Source organism: Lissotriton vulgaris, chromosome 7 (assembly GCF_964263255.1).
Source record: "Lissotriton vulgaris chromosome 7, aLisVul1.2, whole genome shotgun sequence".
NCBI classification, from domain to species: Eukaryota; Metazoa; Chordata; class Amphibia; order Caudata; family Salamandridae; genus Lissotriton; species Lissotriton vulgaris.
In genome coordinates this window covers 344,409,555-344,426,556 of record NC_141695.1, presented here as the reverse complement: position 1 = coordinate 344,426,556, position 17,002 = coordinate 344,409,555, and the positions used below count along the sequence as shown (strand labels likewise).

The following is a 17,002-nucleotide window of genomic DNA, read 5'->3' as shown; positions in this document are numbered from 1 at the left end:
CCCACATAAAGCTGGGTGAGTATCACTGTGAGGAAATGCCTCTATGTGATTAAGCTAATATGCTTGTCCAACAATGCGGAATTAAATTGTTCACGCAGGTGTATGTAACTATGTGGGTTTTGTGTAGTCTTGCGGTTATATGTGTGTTATCTTGTGTTGTTGGCAATCATTTTTGCTTTTTGATAGGAAGAAGACATGCTTCCCTTCCCACAGTGGACTTTAGAGCGTTAAGTTCCTGGTAGATATGTAACGTCTTTTTCAAGTACATTTGTGTTATTTTTGATTTAATACATCATTTATATTTGCAGTAGCTATATCACACTTAAGGTCCTGAAGAAAGCCGGGGAAATTCCCCTTTAGGCTGAAACATGTCGACCATCTCACACAGTGCCATAGGGTAGTCTAACTACCGGGCGGGTTTTTAATTTTTGACACTTAGATTTCTATTTAAGAACGCCTCTTGAATCTTGGTAGTCAATTTTATTCACAAGCACTTGAGCACTGCACTATATCGACATCTTTTGCTGATGAACATCATGGCTAGAGTCTTGACATCCACTCCCGCACTGACACTACTTGGTCGGATGTGGTAGGGTATGTTCATCAATTCCCACGTGACGTAAAATCCACCAACAAGGGTGGTCTGATGGGAATTGTTCTAGCACTTGTGCGTCAACAGCATTTGCCCACACGTGTATCCTATTGCCTCACAGCTATCCATTTAGTCATACACCAACCCTTGACCTGGTCTGCTCTGTTTTGTGTTCTGTCGCCTGAACAGGAACACCACAAGCACGAAGGTCAGGCCCGGTGCATGTGAGGAGGTGCACGGAGAGACTCCGACGGAGGTACCCTACCCGAGGGATTCTTGCAATCCGGTAAGCCGAACGACTCGCCCGCAGTTCCTCCCCACCCGGTCTGGGCCACTTGACCGCGTTCTCGCTGGAGTCCCCTAGCAAATCATTTCTGGAGCAGGACACAGCCCTACGTCTTGAGAAGAGAACTACCCCTGTAAGGTAAGGGTGGACTGATCACCCACCAAGTCTGTATGATTCTGTTATTGACTTTCGCAAAAGCCAAACTGTATTTGACTTCTGCCAAAGCCAAGCAAGCGAGATGAGTTTTTAAAAACCCGCTGGTGTCTGTTCTGTATGATTCAGTTGTTATTGACTTTTGCAAAAGCCAAGCAAGCAAGGTGATTTAAAAAAACCCCGCTGGTGTCTGTTACCCGTTTTTTTAAGCATGCCAGTCAGTAGTAAGTTCAAGAGATTATGTTGTTGTATGTGTACGCAGGACTCCCAGCTGGAGGCGGCCTGTCCGCTTCCTCCAGAAGGGACCCCTGGCCATACAATGTATGTTAAGCATGGCCCTTCTGCCATAATGTTTTCCTCATTCTGGGTAAAATATACGAAACAAAGTAATGCGGAATTACAGTGGCCACTTTATGGCTCCTTTAATTCCCAAGTTCTCGCCAACTTAGAGGAACAATTAATGAAAACAAAAACGCGCCCGTCTATGTTTGAATCTGTCCGATTTTGGAGGAAAGAGATAGAGCACAGAGCTAGAAAGCAGAAGGCTCAATGAAAGGAAACAGGGACGTATGTCAATGGCCGACCACGCCAGAGAAAATTTACAAAAACAAATGACAAAGTCAATAAAAATAGCCGATAGGGAGCATGGGGCCCGGGTACAAAAATGTTATCCAGCTCGCGAGGTGAAAGGAAAGGGCCATAGGGAAGGGGGAGAAGAAGGTGATTCCTTGCTTGATACCATGCTAGAAAGCCCTCCTGCATATGCCCCAATGTACTCTGCCCTGACGTCTCACACCCCGCATGTCGTGCCCCACAGCCCACTACTGCCCCCACTGCCCCTCTTACTGTTCTCCCTGTCACACCAACCCTCCCGATTTTTCCTATGACACAGACCAAGCTTGCTAAACGTGTCCTTGCTGCGGGATTGACAACAAGTCTACATCCGCCCAACCCCTGGCGCTTTACCCCTACACGCCCTTTTCCTATTTCCCCGTGGTCTACAGTTAAGCAAGATTTATATAAATTGTTGAATTCCCCCGACTGGCCTCCTTGCGTTCCGCAGTCAGCTTTTTGTCCCTTCGAGAAAATGACCTACAGAGGCAACAATGTGAATGTTGGCTAAATAATGGGAATATTTATGCCTGGTCCACCTTTTCCCAGTGGACGATTATGGAACAGACCACCTGGGCTGAATACATGGTACCCTGGTCATGCAAAGATTTGAGAATGTGCTTATGCAGATACCCACCGGATTAATGGATCTTAGGTCGCAAATAAAAGGATGCGATGTTTAGGGAGAGGGGATGTTTGGCGCTATGTCTGCTTTAATGGCTTACCGTGATATGAACTCTTTTCCCAACACCCCTCTAGAAACAGCTATGCCAATGAGAGAGGTGGCCCCTGTCTTTGGTAACACACTTACCAATGCCCAAAATAATGGCAGAGGGGCTGTTGAGGCACACTGGCACAGGCTTTGGGTTCATGTTCCTTGGAAAAGGTCAGAAGTAATGCAGTTAAAAGGACAATTACCAGATCCCCGGAAGAATCCGGCTGCCTTTTACAGAGAATTAGGTCAGATTATCTCTGCAGGTACTCTCGTTCTTGAGGATGTAGGTTTACTTTTTGGTACAGTTGTCCCCACTGAAATTTGGGACAAAATTCGAGATACTGACCACGAAGCGTCGTTGGGAGGTAAATGGGCTGACCTAGAGGCTATGGAAGAAGCAAGGGTAGGAGGGACTAAACCAGAAGCTGTCATGCATGATTTGCCTAATGTATAACACAGGAAAAGGCACAGTTACTCCTAAGGGAGGATTCTCTCCTCCTACCTTCCCTTTTGAAGTCCTCCAAATGGATTACATCCAGATGGACCGATGTAACAATTTGAAATATGTCCTAGTGGTGGTCTGTACCTTCAGCCGATGGGTGGAGGCCTACCCCGTCAAAGACTGCACCGCTATCACTACCGCCAAAGTACTATTAAACGAGTACCTCCCACGATTCGGTTTGCCTTGCTTGTTCTGGAGTGACAATGGGACACACTTTACGGCCCAAATTATGGAATATGTCAGTACAGCATTGGGTATAAAACAAAAATTTCATACAGCTAACCACCCCCAGTCGGCAGGTCTAGTGGTGGTGTACAATGGCATCCTAAAAACTAAAATGGCCAAAATAGTAGCCGAGACAGGTGTCACTTGGGTTGATGCTCTGCCCTTAGCCCTACTGTTCACAAGAACAACGGCCCACACCAGAATAGGGGTATCTCCCCATGAGATTGTGTTAGGGAGGCCTGCCAATATATGGGGTGTCTCGCGGCCTAAGAAACTGTCTGACGTTGAATACCCTGTATTAACTGATTATCTGTACAGTCTGACTAATACCTTTTGTACTCTTTATCACCAGGTGCATGAGGCCATACCTGACAAAAGCGAGGGCCCAGGACACGTCATCCAACCTGGGGATTGGGTCTTGGTGAACATTTTTAAACGGACTAAGAGCCTCGAGCCCCGCTGGACACAACCCCGTCAGGTGTTACTGGCCAACCACACCGCTGTGAAAGTAGAAGGTTGGAAGAATTGGGTGCATTCGTCTCACTGCTGGCGTGTGCCTCTGCCCCTCCCCTATGATCAGTGGGTGAGGGAAGGACTAGGAGACTAAGAAACAGAAACAGTCCCGACGTTTGTCCCATTCTTCAGCGATGCCAGACTGCATTCTACATCTACGGAAGCAGAGAGTGACAGCATACTGAAAGGAAGGGTGGAACCCTCCCTAAACTCTGCTCAACACCAAGAACAATTGTTTCCCGACCATACTGTCCCTACTTCCGACGATAAAACTTGCGCTCCGAGGGAAGGCTTGCCCTTGACTTCGCCAAGTACCTATAGGCTGTAAGGCAGTGATCTTCCCCGGCTGCGAGTAGTGCTGGTGTGTCAGACTAAGGTAAGCCATAAGGGCCCTTGGCACCTGCACCCAATGTAGCAACCACCAATCACAGACAGCCACTAGAGGTCCCTGGCTTAGCACAATGGCCGCCGTCCAAAACAACCGAATCCAGAAACAAGATGTCATCCTCCGACATAGTAAATGCTTCATGGTCACCGTGGTGACGCTGTTTGTCTCCCTCATCCTGTCTATCCTTGGTTGGCTGCTACTAATCTACCATCCTGTTACCTCACCAACTCCTACCCTGACTCCTGCAGAACACCAGTATTACACGTTACCAGCCCACGAAAGACCCCACCCTGCAGAATTCTTCAACAACACCTTCATCCAAATGTTGCATCATCACCAGCTGATCATGAACACTTCTAACTCCTGGGTTTGTGGACTGATGCCGCATTCCCTGATACACCCTGTCCCATTCTTTCCCTACCCCTTTTCCATCTCTGGGTCTTGTCTTGCATGGTGGATGTTGATGCAGGAGGCCTACACTGTCAATGGTACTGCCAATTCTGCCCTTGGAACATTTCGGGATGACTTCTGGCGGAACAGATCCGGCCATGCCAATGCTCCTTTTTGCCCGACCAACTCATTCACAACGCTACTATCACCAGATGAACTCGGTGAGATGGTAGTATTGAACTCAACTAATCGACGAACATTTTCCAGATTCCGCAAAAGAAGGATACTGCCTGATGAACGAGACACTGTGAATGTCATAAATGTGCAAGGCCGTGTCTGCATTCATGGCCTAGGGACTAAGAAAGTTGGTACCAGTACGTGTGATATCACAAAAACTTTAAACTCTACATCTCCTCCGAAGCTGGTGGCATCCACCAACACCTATTTCATCTGTGGCACTGCTGCCTACACTTGGCTCCCCCGTAACTGGTCTGGTACCTGCTATCTGGCCTTCCTCGTTCCACCAACATATTCCACCCATGGAGGTTACCTCCTGTCAATAAAGGGCGCTCTGCGCCGCTCACGTAGGGGCGTCATTTCAGCTGAGGATATAGCAGGCCAGGAAACCGGGGACTTCTTTAAAGGTTTCCTTCCTTTCTGGGGCCCCATGGCCAACAGTCGGGCTGTACGAGGACTGACCAGGGTCCTTGAAGCCACCATCACAGTAACAGCTGGTGCCCTCTCCAACATCACTGCAGAGCTACAGGCGGACCGCCTCATAACACTTCAGAACAGAATGGCCTTAGATATCATCCTTGCTGATCATGGTGGTGTGTGTAAATTGATCGGCTCCAGCTGCTGCGTGTACATCCCAGACAACGCACCTACAGTGTACAATGCCATCTAACGTCTGCATCACCTTTCTTCCGAAATTCATCTGGATGAAGGCAACTGGTCCCTCACAGGCTAGATCTGGGGCCTCCTTTCCCAGTGGAGGTGGAAGATCCTCATCTTCCTTGCCTTGGGAGTAACTGTCCTGTGCTTTCAGTGTCTGCCAGGGCTCTGTACAATGTGTGTCCAGACCATCAAGCCTCCACCCTCTAACATTCACAACACCAATATGATGATGATGCTCCAACAAGAAACTGATGGCCTTATGAACATTGAAATTTCTTAAAGTATTTGCCACTCAATGGCAAAAGGAGGGTCTGAGGAAAAGTGTTCTTCTGATCGGCATCATTTGTACCGGGACTCCATTGCTTTTTCATTGCCATCTCGTGTCAAACACTTCCACACGACCCACCTGGTTGTTTCTGCTGATGCCTGGTGAAATTCTAACTGACACGACGAAAACCATCTTGCAGCCTGCATTTGTGCCCAGGAACTGTCACACACCCAACCCCCTGTTCTTTGCAGTTCACCAGAAGGCCACGAGACACTGACACCCTGTGTAAATGATTTGTTTTCCATCTCCTGCTCCCAACATCCTTGACACCATGGTCAGGTTATCTGGACAATGGTCTGACTGCTGGCCCTTGATCAGGGTGATTAAACAATGACTTGAAAGACTAGGCTTTGATCAAGTTGAGTGAACAATGATTTGTGTACCAAGCCTTGACTAGGTCACCACCTACAAACATCGTCTGGATCTGGTTATCAACTGCAAACACTGCCCTGATTGAACAATGAACTAACAGCCAAAAGGTCAGAATGAAAAATCATAAAAGGCTTGTAAGCTGCGGCGTAAAGCAGCAGCCTCCTCGGTCTTGTTTCCGACGAGCTTGGGACTCTGTTCCATAGTCTGGGCTATTTGAATAAATCTGGGTTCCTCCTGCAGACGAAGGCTCCTGTGTCTCCTTTTACTTCATATGAAGGGTATGGAAGATTTGGGCGGTTCCCCCGCCGCCGAGACCCAGTAAGTGGGTTATTCCGGTTCTTTATGGTGCTCAGCCCTGAGCAGACCCAGTCCTACCGAAACTGTGCTGATATCTTGGTGGAGGGTAACTTTGGTGTCTGCGATCGCATCGAACATTTTGGTCAATTGCTTTTGCACCGGGTCTATCTGTGCTAGGAAATTATCTGGAGTGTCTGGAGGGTCTGCAGCATCTTCCCCCCAGTCTGAATGGGCAATCCTCGTTTTTGCTCTGGCTTTCCCCATTCTCCCTCTGGTGTGTAGTGTCAGGTTCATGGGTGATGTCACCCGGAGTAGCGCTAAGCCTCAAGTCTTAAGGTAATAAGATGCCGCCTGCGTACACTTCAGGCGTCAATCTGTTGAAAAAACCCTTTTCTTTTTTTCTCTGTCCCTTTTTTTTAACACTATATTCCAAAATGATCTTGTGTTGTGGTGTGGTCGGACAAGTTAGTTTAAACTCCTGACCCGTCTGTGCAGCGTGTTCCCTCTGTGCCTCTCTGCCACATCAGGCAACCATGAGTTTTACTTGCATGTGTTAGGGGCTACCAGTGTATGGGCTCTGTCCTAGCTCCCCCATATGCGCCTATCGCAGGGAAGCCGTCTGTCTCCTTTCTAGCCCCAGGTCTTCGGTGTAGTGATGGTGCACTAGATCTATATTTTGTTGTGGAGCTTTCTGTGCACGCCTCCCACCTCCATCCGCCACTAGTCAGGCAGGGGGCCCTCGATTGTTCCTGCTCCAGCCCCCCGCCTCTTCACTGTGCCAAGATCGCCACTGCGGTGTGGCCGTATGGGAGTCCTAGCTGAGCTCCTAACGCAGTGCAGGCCTCTCACCTGTTCCGGGCTGCCCTTGTGCTTTCTAATTCACCCATGGTGCGTCTCTGTGGTTCTTTGGCTCAGGCTGGGTTCCGCGGGCCGCCGGCTCTTGCGGGCTTCCACTCTCTCTTCTGCTGGGCCCCTGGGGATAAATGCAGTCTGCAGGGTTCTACATACTGGGGAGATATCGTTTACATCGAATGCGCTACAATGCATTCCATTACAACACGGTCATTACAACGATGGCGTTGTTACAACGCGAACCATTACATCGCAAGTCATTTCACCTACTTGCTGTAGGGAGCGCCGGTGTTGGACAAACTGGAGTAGGAATAGTAAATTATACTATTACTGAGTCCAGTGCGCCCCCTACAGTAACTCGTGAAATGATTTGTGAAGTAATGATTCGTGTTGTAACAACGCGATCGTTGTAATTACCGTGTTGTAATGGAATGCTTTGTAGCACGTTCGTTGTATAGAGATATATTCACATTCTGCTGTCTGCAGGCCACTGGGCGGCCTTTGGGGTTGTGCCTTGTTCTCTGCTCGTTGAAGCCCGGACGGTGACACAAATCATAGATCACGGGTTATCTTTGAGTGCTGCAGCTCACATCACCTTCCCCTGGGGCTCTGTGGTTATGCGACCAGTGAGGAAGGGCCGCCGGGTTAGTTCCCCTGTCATTTCGTCTAGGCCGCCATCTTGCGTCCCGAAGTGGTGTGTCATTCGGTACCAGCAGCGGCGTCTCGCAGCCCTCCTCGTCCACAGAGCCTTGATTAATAGGAGAGATACTACATTACAGCCACGTACACACACGCACAGCACACCACATTTCTTTTCCACTTTGCCAAAATTAACTGTTTGATGTAAAACAGAAGCTGAATCACATGCCTGATATTATGCAATGTCTGTATCATCTTTGTTGGACAACAGCTGACGCATATTAGACTACCGCCATTGCACCTTCCCTGCCACATTAAAGCTTAAGCAAGGGTCTGATTTTCAAAAAGAACCACTACATCCAAATCCCTATCCCTGTAGGAATGGAATGATGTGCAGATACCATTTTCAGTCTCTCTTTGCGAGTTGTCTCTTTCTCTGCCTTGTGTTTTTTCAAGCTTGCTGTTTTTCATTGCCTTAGCTTGTGGTGCTTGTGCCATGCAGGACAAAAAGCTTGCGGAATAAAAATAGGGCACATAAAGTGGCCATTGCACAGAGACCTGGCACAAATAGAAACCAGGCTGATTGACTTTGCCAATGCTAATTTCTTATTTTATGTACCTGCTTTCAAAACGTGTTATATTCTAGCTGTTTACTTAATAACCTATTGTGTTTGGTTGTTATTACATGCAATTTTAATTCAGTAAACCGAACCAGTCATCGTTTGTCGTGGTGTGAATACTTGCATGTCTTTTACATTGCAGCTTTCTATGGCAAAACCTCCACTTTCCTGACATTATCACCAACATAAAATCTAGTGGTAATTCTGATAGTGAAGTTTATAGTCTGGTTTCAAGAGCATCATCTACTTTGACAGTATTGATAAACATTTTTAAATACTGACCACTATACTCCCAGTTACTGTTTTCATTCATTTTGTGGAATAAAGCTTCGACCTCAAGTTTCGGTTGGGTCTGTAAAGAATGTATTCTTAAAATTGATAGCCTTTCTGTTTTAGAGCTAATCGACAAGAGATGCCCCTGCATCTGTCTTTGATGCAAGCTCCCCGATTCAACGCATGATGCACGATGTAATACAGTTTACAGTCTAGTAGCTTGGGTGGGCGGAGCTAGGTGGGCTGAGGGGAAGAGGAGGGGTCAGGACAGGATGAGGGTCAGTTAGAGTAGGGACAGGGTCGACACGAGATGTACTGAATAAAGCTCCAGTAGAATACTAAGCGGTGTCTGTAATTATTCTGTAGCTGGATGCTACAACTGGCGGCGAGGGTGGGATCGGCATGACTGCAGCCCACAGAACCTTATGAAAGTGCCCTGTCCCCTGCAGCGTCGAGAAAAGTAACCCGCTGCCGTATGGTGCTGCTGCCCGAAAAAGAAGTCAGCAGCAGGTGACCCTGCCCCTCCAATGACCGTGAGGAGCCCAAAGGGAGCCACTGTAGCGAGCGCTGAAACGCTCGAGGGAAGAGGCTGTTCGCGCCGAAAGCGCGAGTCCCGCCGGATGCGTGAAACCTGGCACCCTTGAAGAAGCAGGAGTCGGGAGCCCACTCCGACCCTGCCCAGCGCCCCAGAGCAAGACAAAGGTACCCTGTCGTGGAGGACGCTGTCCCCGAGAGACTGCTGGCAAGCGCCGCTGACCGCGTTGGAATCGGAGCTCGGGTTCCGTTGGAGGTCGGAAAACCTCACGCCCGATGCGTGAGCTTTAGCACGCTATCGGTGCAGAAGAGCGGGAACTTTGAAAGTAAGGTGGGAGCCCACCCCAACCTCACCTGGTGGTCGCAGTGGCTGAAGAAGAGTGAATCCTGGCGTGGACTGCCCCTGAAGTCGACCGCCGGTGAGTCCTGAGTGAAGTGGAGGTGAATGACCCTGGAGAGAAAGCCTCGTGTATGCCTGCAGTGACGGCGACCATCTTGAAGTCAGGCGCTTTTCAGGACAGAACCCTTGATTGTTGCAGAGCGGCCATTTTGAAGTCAGGCACCCGGCAGAAACAAGCATTGATGAGGACAAATAAACAAGCATTGGCTAATAGAAAGAAACAAGCACTGTCAAGAGAAAATAAACAAGCATTGGCGATTGAAAACAAACACGCATTGATAAGAGCAAATAAACAAGCATTGGCTAATAGAAAGAAACAAACACTGTCAAGAGCAAATAAACAAGCATTGGCGAGTGGAAACCAACAAGCATTGGCGGAAAGAAAGAAACAAGCATTGAAAAGAGCAAATAAACAAGCATTGGCGAATAGAAAAAAAATAAAACACAAGCATTGGTGAGGATAAATAAGGACACAGCGACACCATGACGACCCCAGCCAATTCACCGCCGCGGAATGAAGTCAAGGGAGGAATACACCTGCGAGCGCCAGAACCCCTGACCGTGACCACAGGCGGGAGCATGGGCCCCAAGTGGCAAGAATGGCTAGAAGACTTCGAAGACTACATCGAGGGGTCCAAAGTAACAGCAGATAAGGAAAAGCTAATTGCCCTATGCAACCTAGCAGGTCGATAAATAAGCAAATTAATCAAGGACATCCCTCCTACGGATGCTGATACGTATGACAAGGTACGTGAGGCATTAAATAAGAAGTTTCTACATAAAAGAAACGTGGACTATGAACGCCACACGTTCCATCAGGCACGTCAGGGAAAAGAGGAGGCGATGAGTGCATTCATCACCCGACTACGACGGCTGTCGAGACACTGTGAGTTCGAAACCTTCTCGCCTGATGCTGCCATCAAATCGCAGATCATAACTGGCTGTCACTCAGAAACGCTCAGAAGGCGGTTGCTAAGAAAACCCCATGAGCTAGAAGAGATTGAGGAGATGACTCGCCTGTACGACCAAGCGGAAGAACACGCCGCCACCATTGAAACGGGACACAGTGTGAGTCATGAGCAAGCACACCGCATTCAAGAACAACGCCGGAGCGGACGAAGGTATTCAAAAGAGAAGCAATGGAGGCCAAGACAATCATCGCACCAACGACGCCCAGAATATAGAAGAAAAGAACCAGGGCGAAGAGACCGGAAGCCAGAAAGGACTCTACGATGTTACCGATGTGGATATGATTACCCTCATATAGACTCCTGTCCAGCCATGGGCCAGCGCTGCAGGAAATGTGGGCGATCGAATCACTTCGAGGCCATGTGTGGGGACTATCACAAAGAAAGGCGAAGTGGAACAACGAGATCGCCTCGCTCAAACACAAGAAAGCACCACATCCGGGCCGTCCAAGGAGAGCCCGTGCGGTCCCCAAGCTCATCGCGTTCCAGCCGAGAGTCACGCAGGTCACGATGGGAATGCAGATCTCCATCTCGAGAGTCAAGATCATCATCATCCAGGGATTCGGCTTACACCGTGGAGCATGTAAATATGATTGCTGATCCCGATCACCTCAAAAGATATCCACGCCTACACATAAAAGTGGGGAATCATGACACCAAATTTGTAATGGACAGCGGGGCTTCGCTGAACTACATTCCAGTTACAGAACACGAGAACATGAATCAGAAGCCTCCACTAACTTTTGCACCAGTCCGTGTCTTCACGTGGATGTCCAAAAAACCACTTCCTTGTCTGGGTAAATTCCACACGACACTCACGCATGACAACATTTCCATACCGGCAGTAATACACGTCATCAAGGGCCCTGAAGCTGACTGCCTACTCAGTCTCAATACTGCAGAGCGTCTGCGTCTAGTGGAAATCTTGTTCAAAGTCAGTGATAATCCAGACTGCATCAGCAAATTTCCCAAGCTGTTCCAAGGCCTAGGCAAGCTAAAAGGGTGTCAAATCCATCTGCACATCAACGAACGGATCAAACACGTTGCGCAGCACCCACGACGTGTTCCATTTCATCTGCAAAGTGCCGTTGAAGACGAACTGCAGGAACTTTTGTCCGCGGACATCATAGAGCGGACAGATGGCCCGACTCCCTGGGTGTCCCCGGTGGTCATTGTACCTAAGAAAGGAACTCCCAACAAAGTGAGACTATGCGTTGACATGCGCCTGCCGAATACTGCGATTGAAAGGGAGCGACACCCTGGACCGCATCTAAGCGACATGATTGCTGCGCTGAATGGCGCTAAAGTATTCTCAAAGCTGGACTTGAACAAGGGCTATCACCAACTTGAGTTAGACACCAACTCTCGCTATATCACCACGTTTGCAACTCACCTAGGACTTTATACGTACAAACGGCTGAGTTTTGGTGTCTCTTCTGCCGCTGAGATCTTTCAGGAGGCGATCCGGCAAATCATCCAACATATCCCCAACACCTTGAACTATAGCGACGACATCCTGGTCTATGGATCCGATGTTCGCGAGCAGGACATCGCTCTCGACCGTGTCTGTCATGCCCTGTTGGAGGCAAACCTGATGTTGAATAAGGAGAAATGTGAGTTTCACCAAGCTACTCTGAAATTCTTTGGCCACATCTTCTCAGATGAGGGCATGAAGCCGGATCCGGACAAAATTGCGACTCTGAACAACACCAAGAGCCCGCAAGATGTCAATGACTTGAGATCCTTCTTCGGGATGGCCAGCTACTGTGCCCGCTACATCCGTGACTACGCGACCATCAGTCACCCCCTTCGGGCTCTCACCAAACAGGGTCAACCATTCGACTGGACCCCTGAGTGCGAGCGGGCATTCAAGGACATCAAGCGTGCTGTGGAATCGGCTGACAGCCTCTCGTACTTCAACCCCCAACGGAAGACTGAGATCATAGTCGACGCCAGCCCCGTTGGCTTAGGGGCCATCTTGGCTCAATATGATAACGACTCTGACCAAAGGCGGATTGTTGCCTATGCCAGCCGCAGCCTCTCTGATCCTGAGAAGAAGTACTCACAGCCAGAGAAGGAGAGTCTTGCCGTGGTGTGGGCATGCGAACACTTTCATGTTTTCATTTATGGCAAACATTTTACCCTGATCACGGATCATCAGGCGCTAGTCACCATTTATGGCAACCCGAAATCCAAGATGCCTCCGAGAATTGAGAGATGGGGTCTCAGGCTTCAGGAGTACACTTTCACGATTGTTCACAAACCGGGGAAGGCGGAGAACCCGGCTGACTACATGTCCCGCCACCCTCAGCCGTCTTCAGAATACAAACCATCGATCGCTGAGGAATATATCCACTTCGTGGCTGACCAGGCATTGCCACCTGCCATCCCCATGGATGTCATCCGGGAGGTCACCGCCCAAGACACCATCCTGCAAATGGTACTCCACCGGATCCAAACCAACAGATGGAGATATAACCCGCAGGAAGAGGACACCGACCCCACAATCCGGAAAGAGATACAAGCATTTCGGCATGTTTGCGATGAACTGTCGGTCACCACTGACGGAGTCATTCTAAGAGATTATAGACTCGTCATTCCTAGTCCACTAAGGCAAGGAGTTGTCAATCTGGCCCATGAAGGCCACAGAGGAGTAGTATCCACCAAGCGAGCGTTAAGAGAACATGTCTGGTTTCCTTCTCTTGACCAAATGATAGAAGATACATTGAAAGACTGTCATCTCTGTCAGTTGACCAGCAAAAGCAATCCAAATGACCACCCTGCCCAGCGGAGTGTGGCAAGAAGGTACCATGGACTTTTATGGACCGCTTCAATCTGGGAAATATGTGGTTGCTATAATCGACGAGTACTCCAGATTTCCTATCGCCCAAATAGTACCGTCCACCAGTGCCTCCTGCACACTCAAGGTGCTTGACGAGGTATTTGCAACTTGGGGTGTTCCCAGAGAGGTTAAAACAGACAATGGGCCCCCATTTAATGGACACGAATTCAGTGCATTTGCAAAACGCATGGACTTCAAGCACAGAAAAGTTACACCACTCTGGCCACAAGCCAATGGCACAGTTGAAAGGTTCATGGCTACCATCAAAAGGACCTTCCAGCAAGCGACAGCTGAGAAGAGGGAGCTGCAGGCCGCCCTGAATGAAGTTCTCAGGGCTTACAGGACGACTCCTCACTCAACTACCGGGCAATGCCCTGCGACCCTCATGCTAGGGCGGACAATGAGAAATCGCATCCCGACATGGGAAGGAGCCCTGCAAGAGGTATTGCCAAGTCACAATCACCAAGAAATGGCCGTGATCGACAGACGCAACAAAGACAAAATGAAGGCATACGCCGATGCCAAAAGAAGAGCGAGGTCGCCATCCCTGCATGAGGGAGATCATGTCCTCGTCAAACAGGAGCAACAGAAAAAGACTGATTGTCGCTTTCGTGATGAGCCACTGCTGGTTATCCAACAGAAGGGCACCATGCTGACTGCGGAGTCTGAACACCGTCGAATTACCAGAAATGTTTCTCACTTCAAGAGGTGTCCTCAAGACATGAAGGAGCCGGTGACGAGCACAACCAGCACTCCTGCACTTGTAGAATCTGACCATAGTCACATGGAAAATAAAGGTCAGCAGGATGGGCCCTCACCAAGTGCGGCTACTGGGACCATGTCTTTGCGACCACGTCGTGACATTCAGCCACCAAAGAGACTCATTGTAGAGATGGACTGAAGTCTGGTTTATCTGTTTTGTTTTATTAAGAAAGGGGGAGATGTAATACAGTTTACAGTCTAGTAGCTGGGGTGGGCGGAGCTAGGTGGGCTGAGGGGAAGAGGAGGGGTCAGGACAGGATGAGGGTCAGTTAGAGTAGGGACAGGGTCGACACGAGATGTACTGAATAAAGCTCCAGTAGAATACTAAGCGGTGTCTGTAATTATTCTGTAGCTGGATGCTACACACATGTGTGCCCTTTCACAGAAGTATCCAGTATCAATCACACCCCTGCATTCTCACTAAGAATACAGACAGGTGCATAGGTCAACCCCTGGGAGAGAGCACAGATGGCTTTTGTAAGTGAAAACAATGTTGACAATTTCAGGTGAGTGAGTTAGAATCAAGCCTTAAGTGTCTAGGCTGTTCTCACTTGGGAGACAGGCACTTTCGTTGCGCACTTAATACAAGCAAGAAAACATGGCAGTTAAGAATCCCCGTAGCTAAGAATTGTGTATGGCACGTAATATGTTTATTTTAACACTGGCAGTCTGAAACCCTTTGACTTTTAAGCTACCATTGGATCTCAGACAGTGTAGTATACTGTATAGGGACATGATTACAATAGTGCCTGCGCTCTTTTTTATAAATGGTTTATCCCGGAAAGGTGAACTTCATAGTGGCTGGAGAAAGAGGCGAAAAGTAGGACAACAGCTCAGACGGGCACAGCTTTACTAGAACAGTGATTGCCACCATATGATGCCCAGAAGGTGGAACCAAGGTCATGGTACTTGAAATCTCGTAAAGGATTCATTTCTAGCAGGAGACTCATTATTCCCGTCTCATTTCCATCCCCTCCACAGATAACCCAATCTATGTTCATCTGCCGGCCCCCTCCCTGCTGAGCACTAATCTTTTAACTTATTCATGTTTTCATGATCTCCTGACCGCCGTTGATTAAATCTTGCAAGGCTGGGCCTTCTGTCTGCTGGGAGGCGATGAGAGAACAGTTCGGATTTGCCTCGTACTGACCCGGGCACTGCAAGAGAGACCCTCGTGTGCCCTTCTTCTTCCAAAAGGAGTCATTCTTTGCGATGCTATGCTGCTGATGCACTCGACCTTTTACTGATGCGAAGCGAGCGCAGCTAGCCGGAGAATCTTCTCGTCGCCTGCATCGTTTCCGCTGCCATCTTGTGGATCTGCCATCCCTCGCTGCTGACCCTCGGCGAGACAGGACACCCTCGCTGCTGGCACTGGTACAGTACGAATGCCCACCTTGTAATTAGAAATGTATGTTCGGGAGTTGTTCTCCGGTCTCCGTTAGGACAGGCTGCACCACTTGCCTGGAGTACTTTCAAAAGTGAAACTACTGGGCAGTCCCTTCCACACGGTTCTTTCAATAGGATCTCTGTTAACAACTGCTTTGTAACTTACTGAACATGCCCCCCCCTCTGTTAAATATGTTATGATATGAAGAGCTGGACTACAGTTGCCCCCGTGGTCTGTAGCTGAATCCCTGCTCCCGTACATTGCCAGTGGTACGCACAACTACCAAGAATATGGTCTGAAATGGCAGTAAATCAACTTTAGACTTCCTGTGGGACTTGTTGCGCCTGTGCCCGAGAGGAACACTAAGGTTCCCCCTACCACTAACATCACCACACCACAGAAATAAGGCAGGCAGGGAAAGCTCAGTGACACCTTGGCAGACGTATCTCACACAGTGAGGCAGAGCATTAGCGTGGGCAGATAAGCAGCCAAGGCTACACAACGTAGAAGGGTCTGGCCGCCTGATAGTTATACATGTTTAAGGTTTTCATGTCACTCCATACCAACCCAAGGTTTCTCTGTGGTATGTTGACCAGCGCGCACCTGTCCCTGACAGTGGAAACACATAACCACGTGCAGGTGTTATTGATAAATGCTCCCTTAAACTATTTGCTACCTTTGTTGGGTGCCAACCATGGCCCCATGCCATTGATCAGCAGCAGCTTCATCAACAGCATGGAGTTTGACCAATTGTACTTCCCAGTTGACACCCTATGTAAAGATCCTCAGGTGCCTGCTGTCATCGGGAGTTTACCTGCTATAGTGGGTTCGGCATCACTGTATTCAAATGATTTTCAGCAGCCTTTGTCGTCCAGTGCACCAGCCTGTTGGGTTGTTTTGTCTTTTGTAGTTTTAGCTGGTGGGGTTTTTGCTGCTGTTGAACAGCAAGAAATCAGGATTTCAAACCCAGTGAGCTTTTACTGTGATCCCCTATCCAGATATATGAGTTAGCAGAAAGATCATGCAGATGAACGTCCGTTTGCTGCAAGCCCTGTCTGGTCCTTCTCTTCTTTCAGTGGAACTTCCTTTAGGCAAGACAAGGTTTCACATGTCAAGAAGCACACGCAATGGCATTGATTGCAATACGAGTTATTGACTGCAGTTATACTGCTATTTTGTTTCAGTACCAAATGTGCTCAGATTTGCTTTAAACAAAAATATACTCTGTTTATAACCGATAAGTTCAGATCTGTCATTGACCTTTGTTTTGTGGGGTAATATGTACTTCTGTCTCGGAATTCCAAACCCTTTGTTCCTGTGCCTTGAGTACTCAGCCTTGCTAATCTTAGAGTCTGACGTAGTCTTGAATAATCCAGTTACTATGCCATAGCAGCCGGGTCCTGGAAGAGCAGTATTCACCACAAATGTTGCTTACATGACACCCTACTCACTCGC

At 48.7% G+C, this 17,002-nt stretch overlaps 2 protein-coding genes across 2 annotated transcripts in view; both read left to right on the top strand.

Moving 5' to 3' along the window:
* Nucleotides 1-4,059: 4,059 nt before the first annotated feature.
* On the top strand, nucleotides 4,060-8,570 carry LOC147701553 (uncharacterized). Its single transcript, XM_086929353.1, has 2 exons — nucleotides 4,060-5,206; nucleotides 8,524-8,570. Exons 1-2 carry the CDS (start codon nucleotides 4,060-4,062, stop codon nucleotides 8,568-8,570), a joined length of 1,194 nt encoding a protein of 397 aa, XP_086785479.1.
* A 6,719-nt stretch (nucleotides 8,571-15,289) lies between these two features.
* Nucleotides 15,290-17,002, top strand: part of LOC147701551 (excitatory amino acid transporter 2-like) — an 856,834-nt gene continuing 855,121 nt past the window's right edge. The window contains exon 1 of the mRNA XM_086930218.1: nucleotides 15,290-15,534. The gene's annotated coding sequence lies outside the window, so the exon portion shown is untranslated. The remainder of the gene's footprint in view (nucleotides 15,535-17,002) is intronic.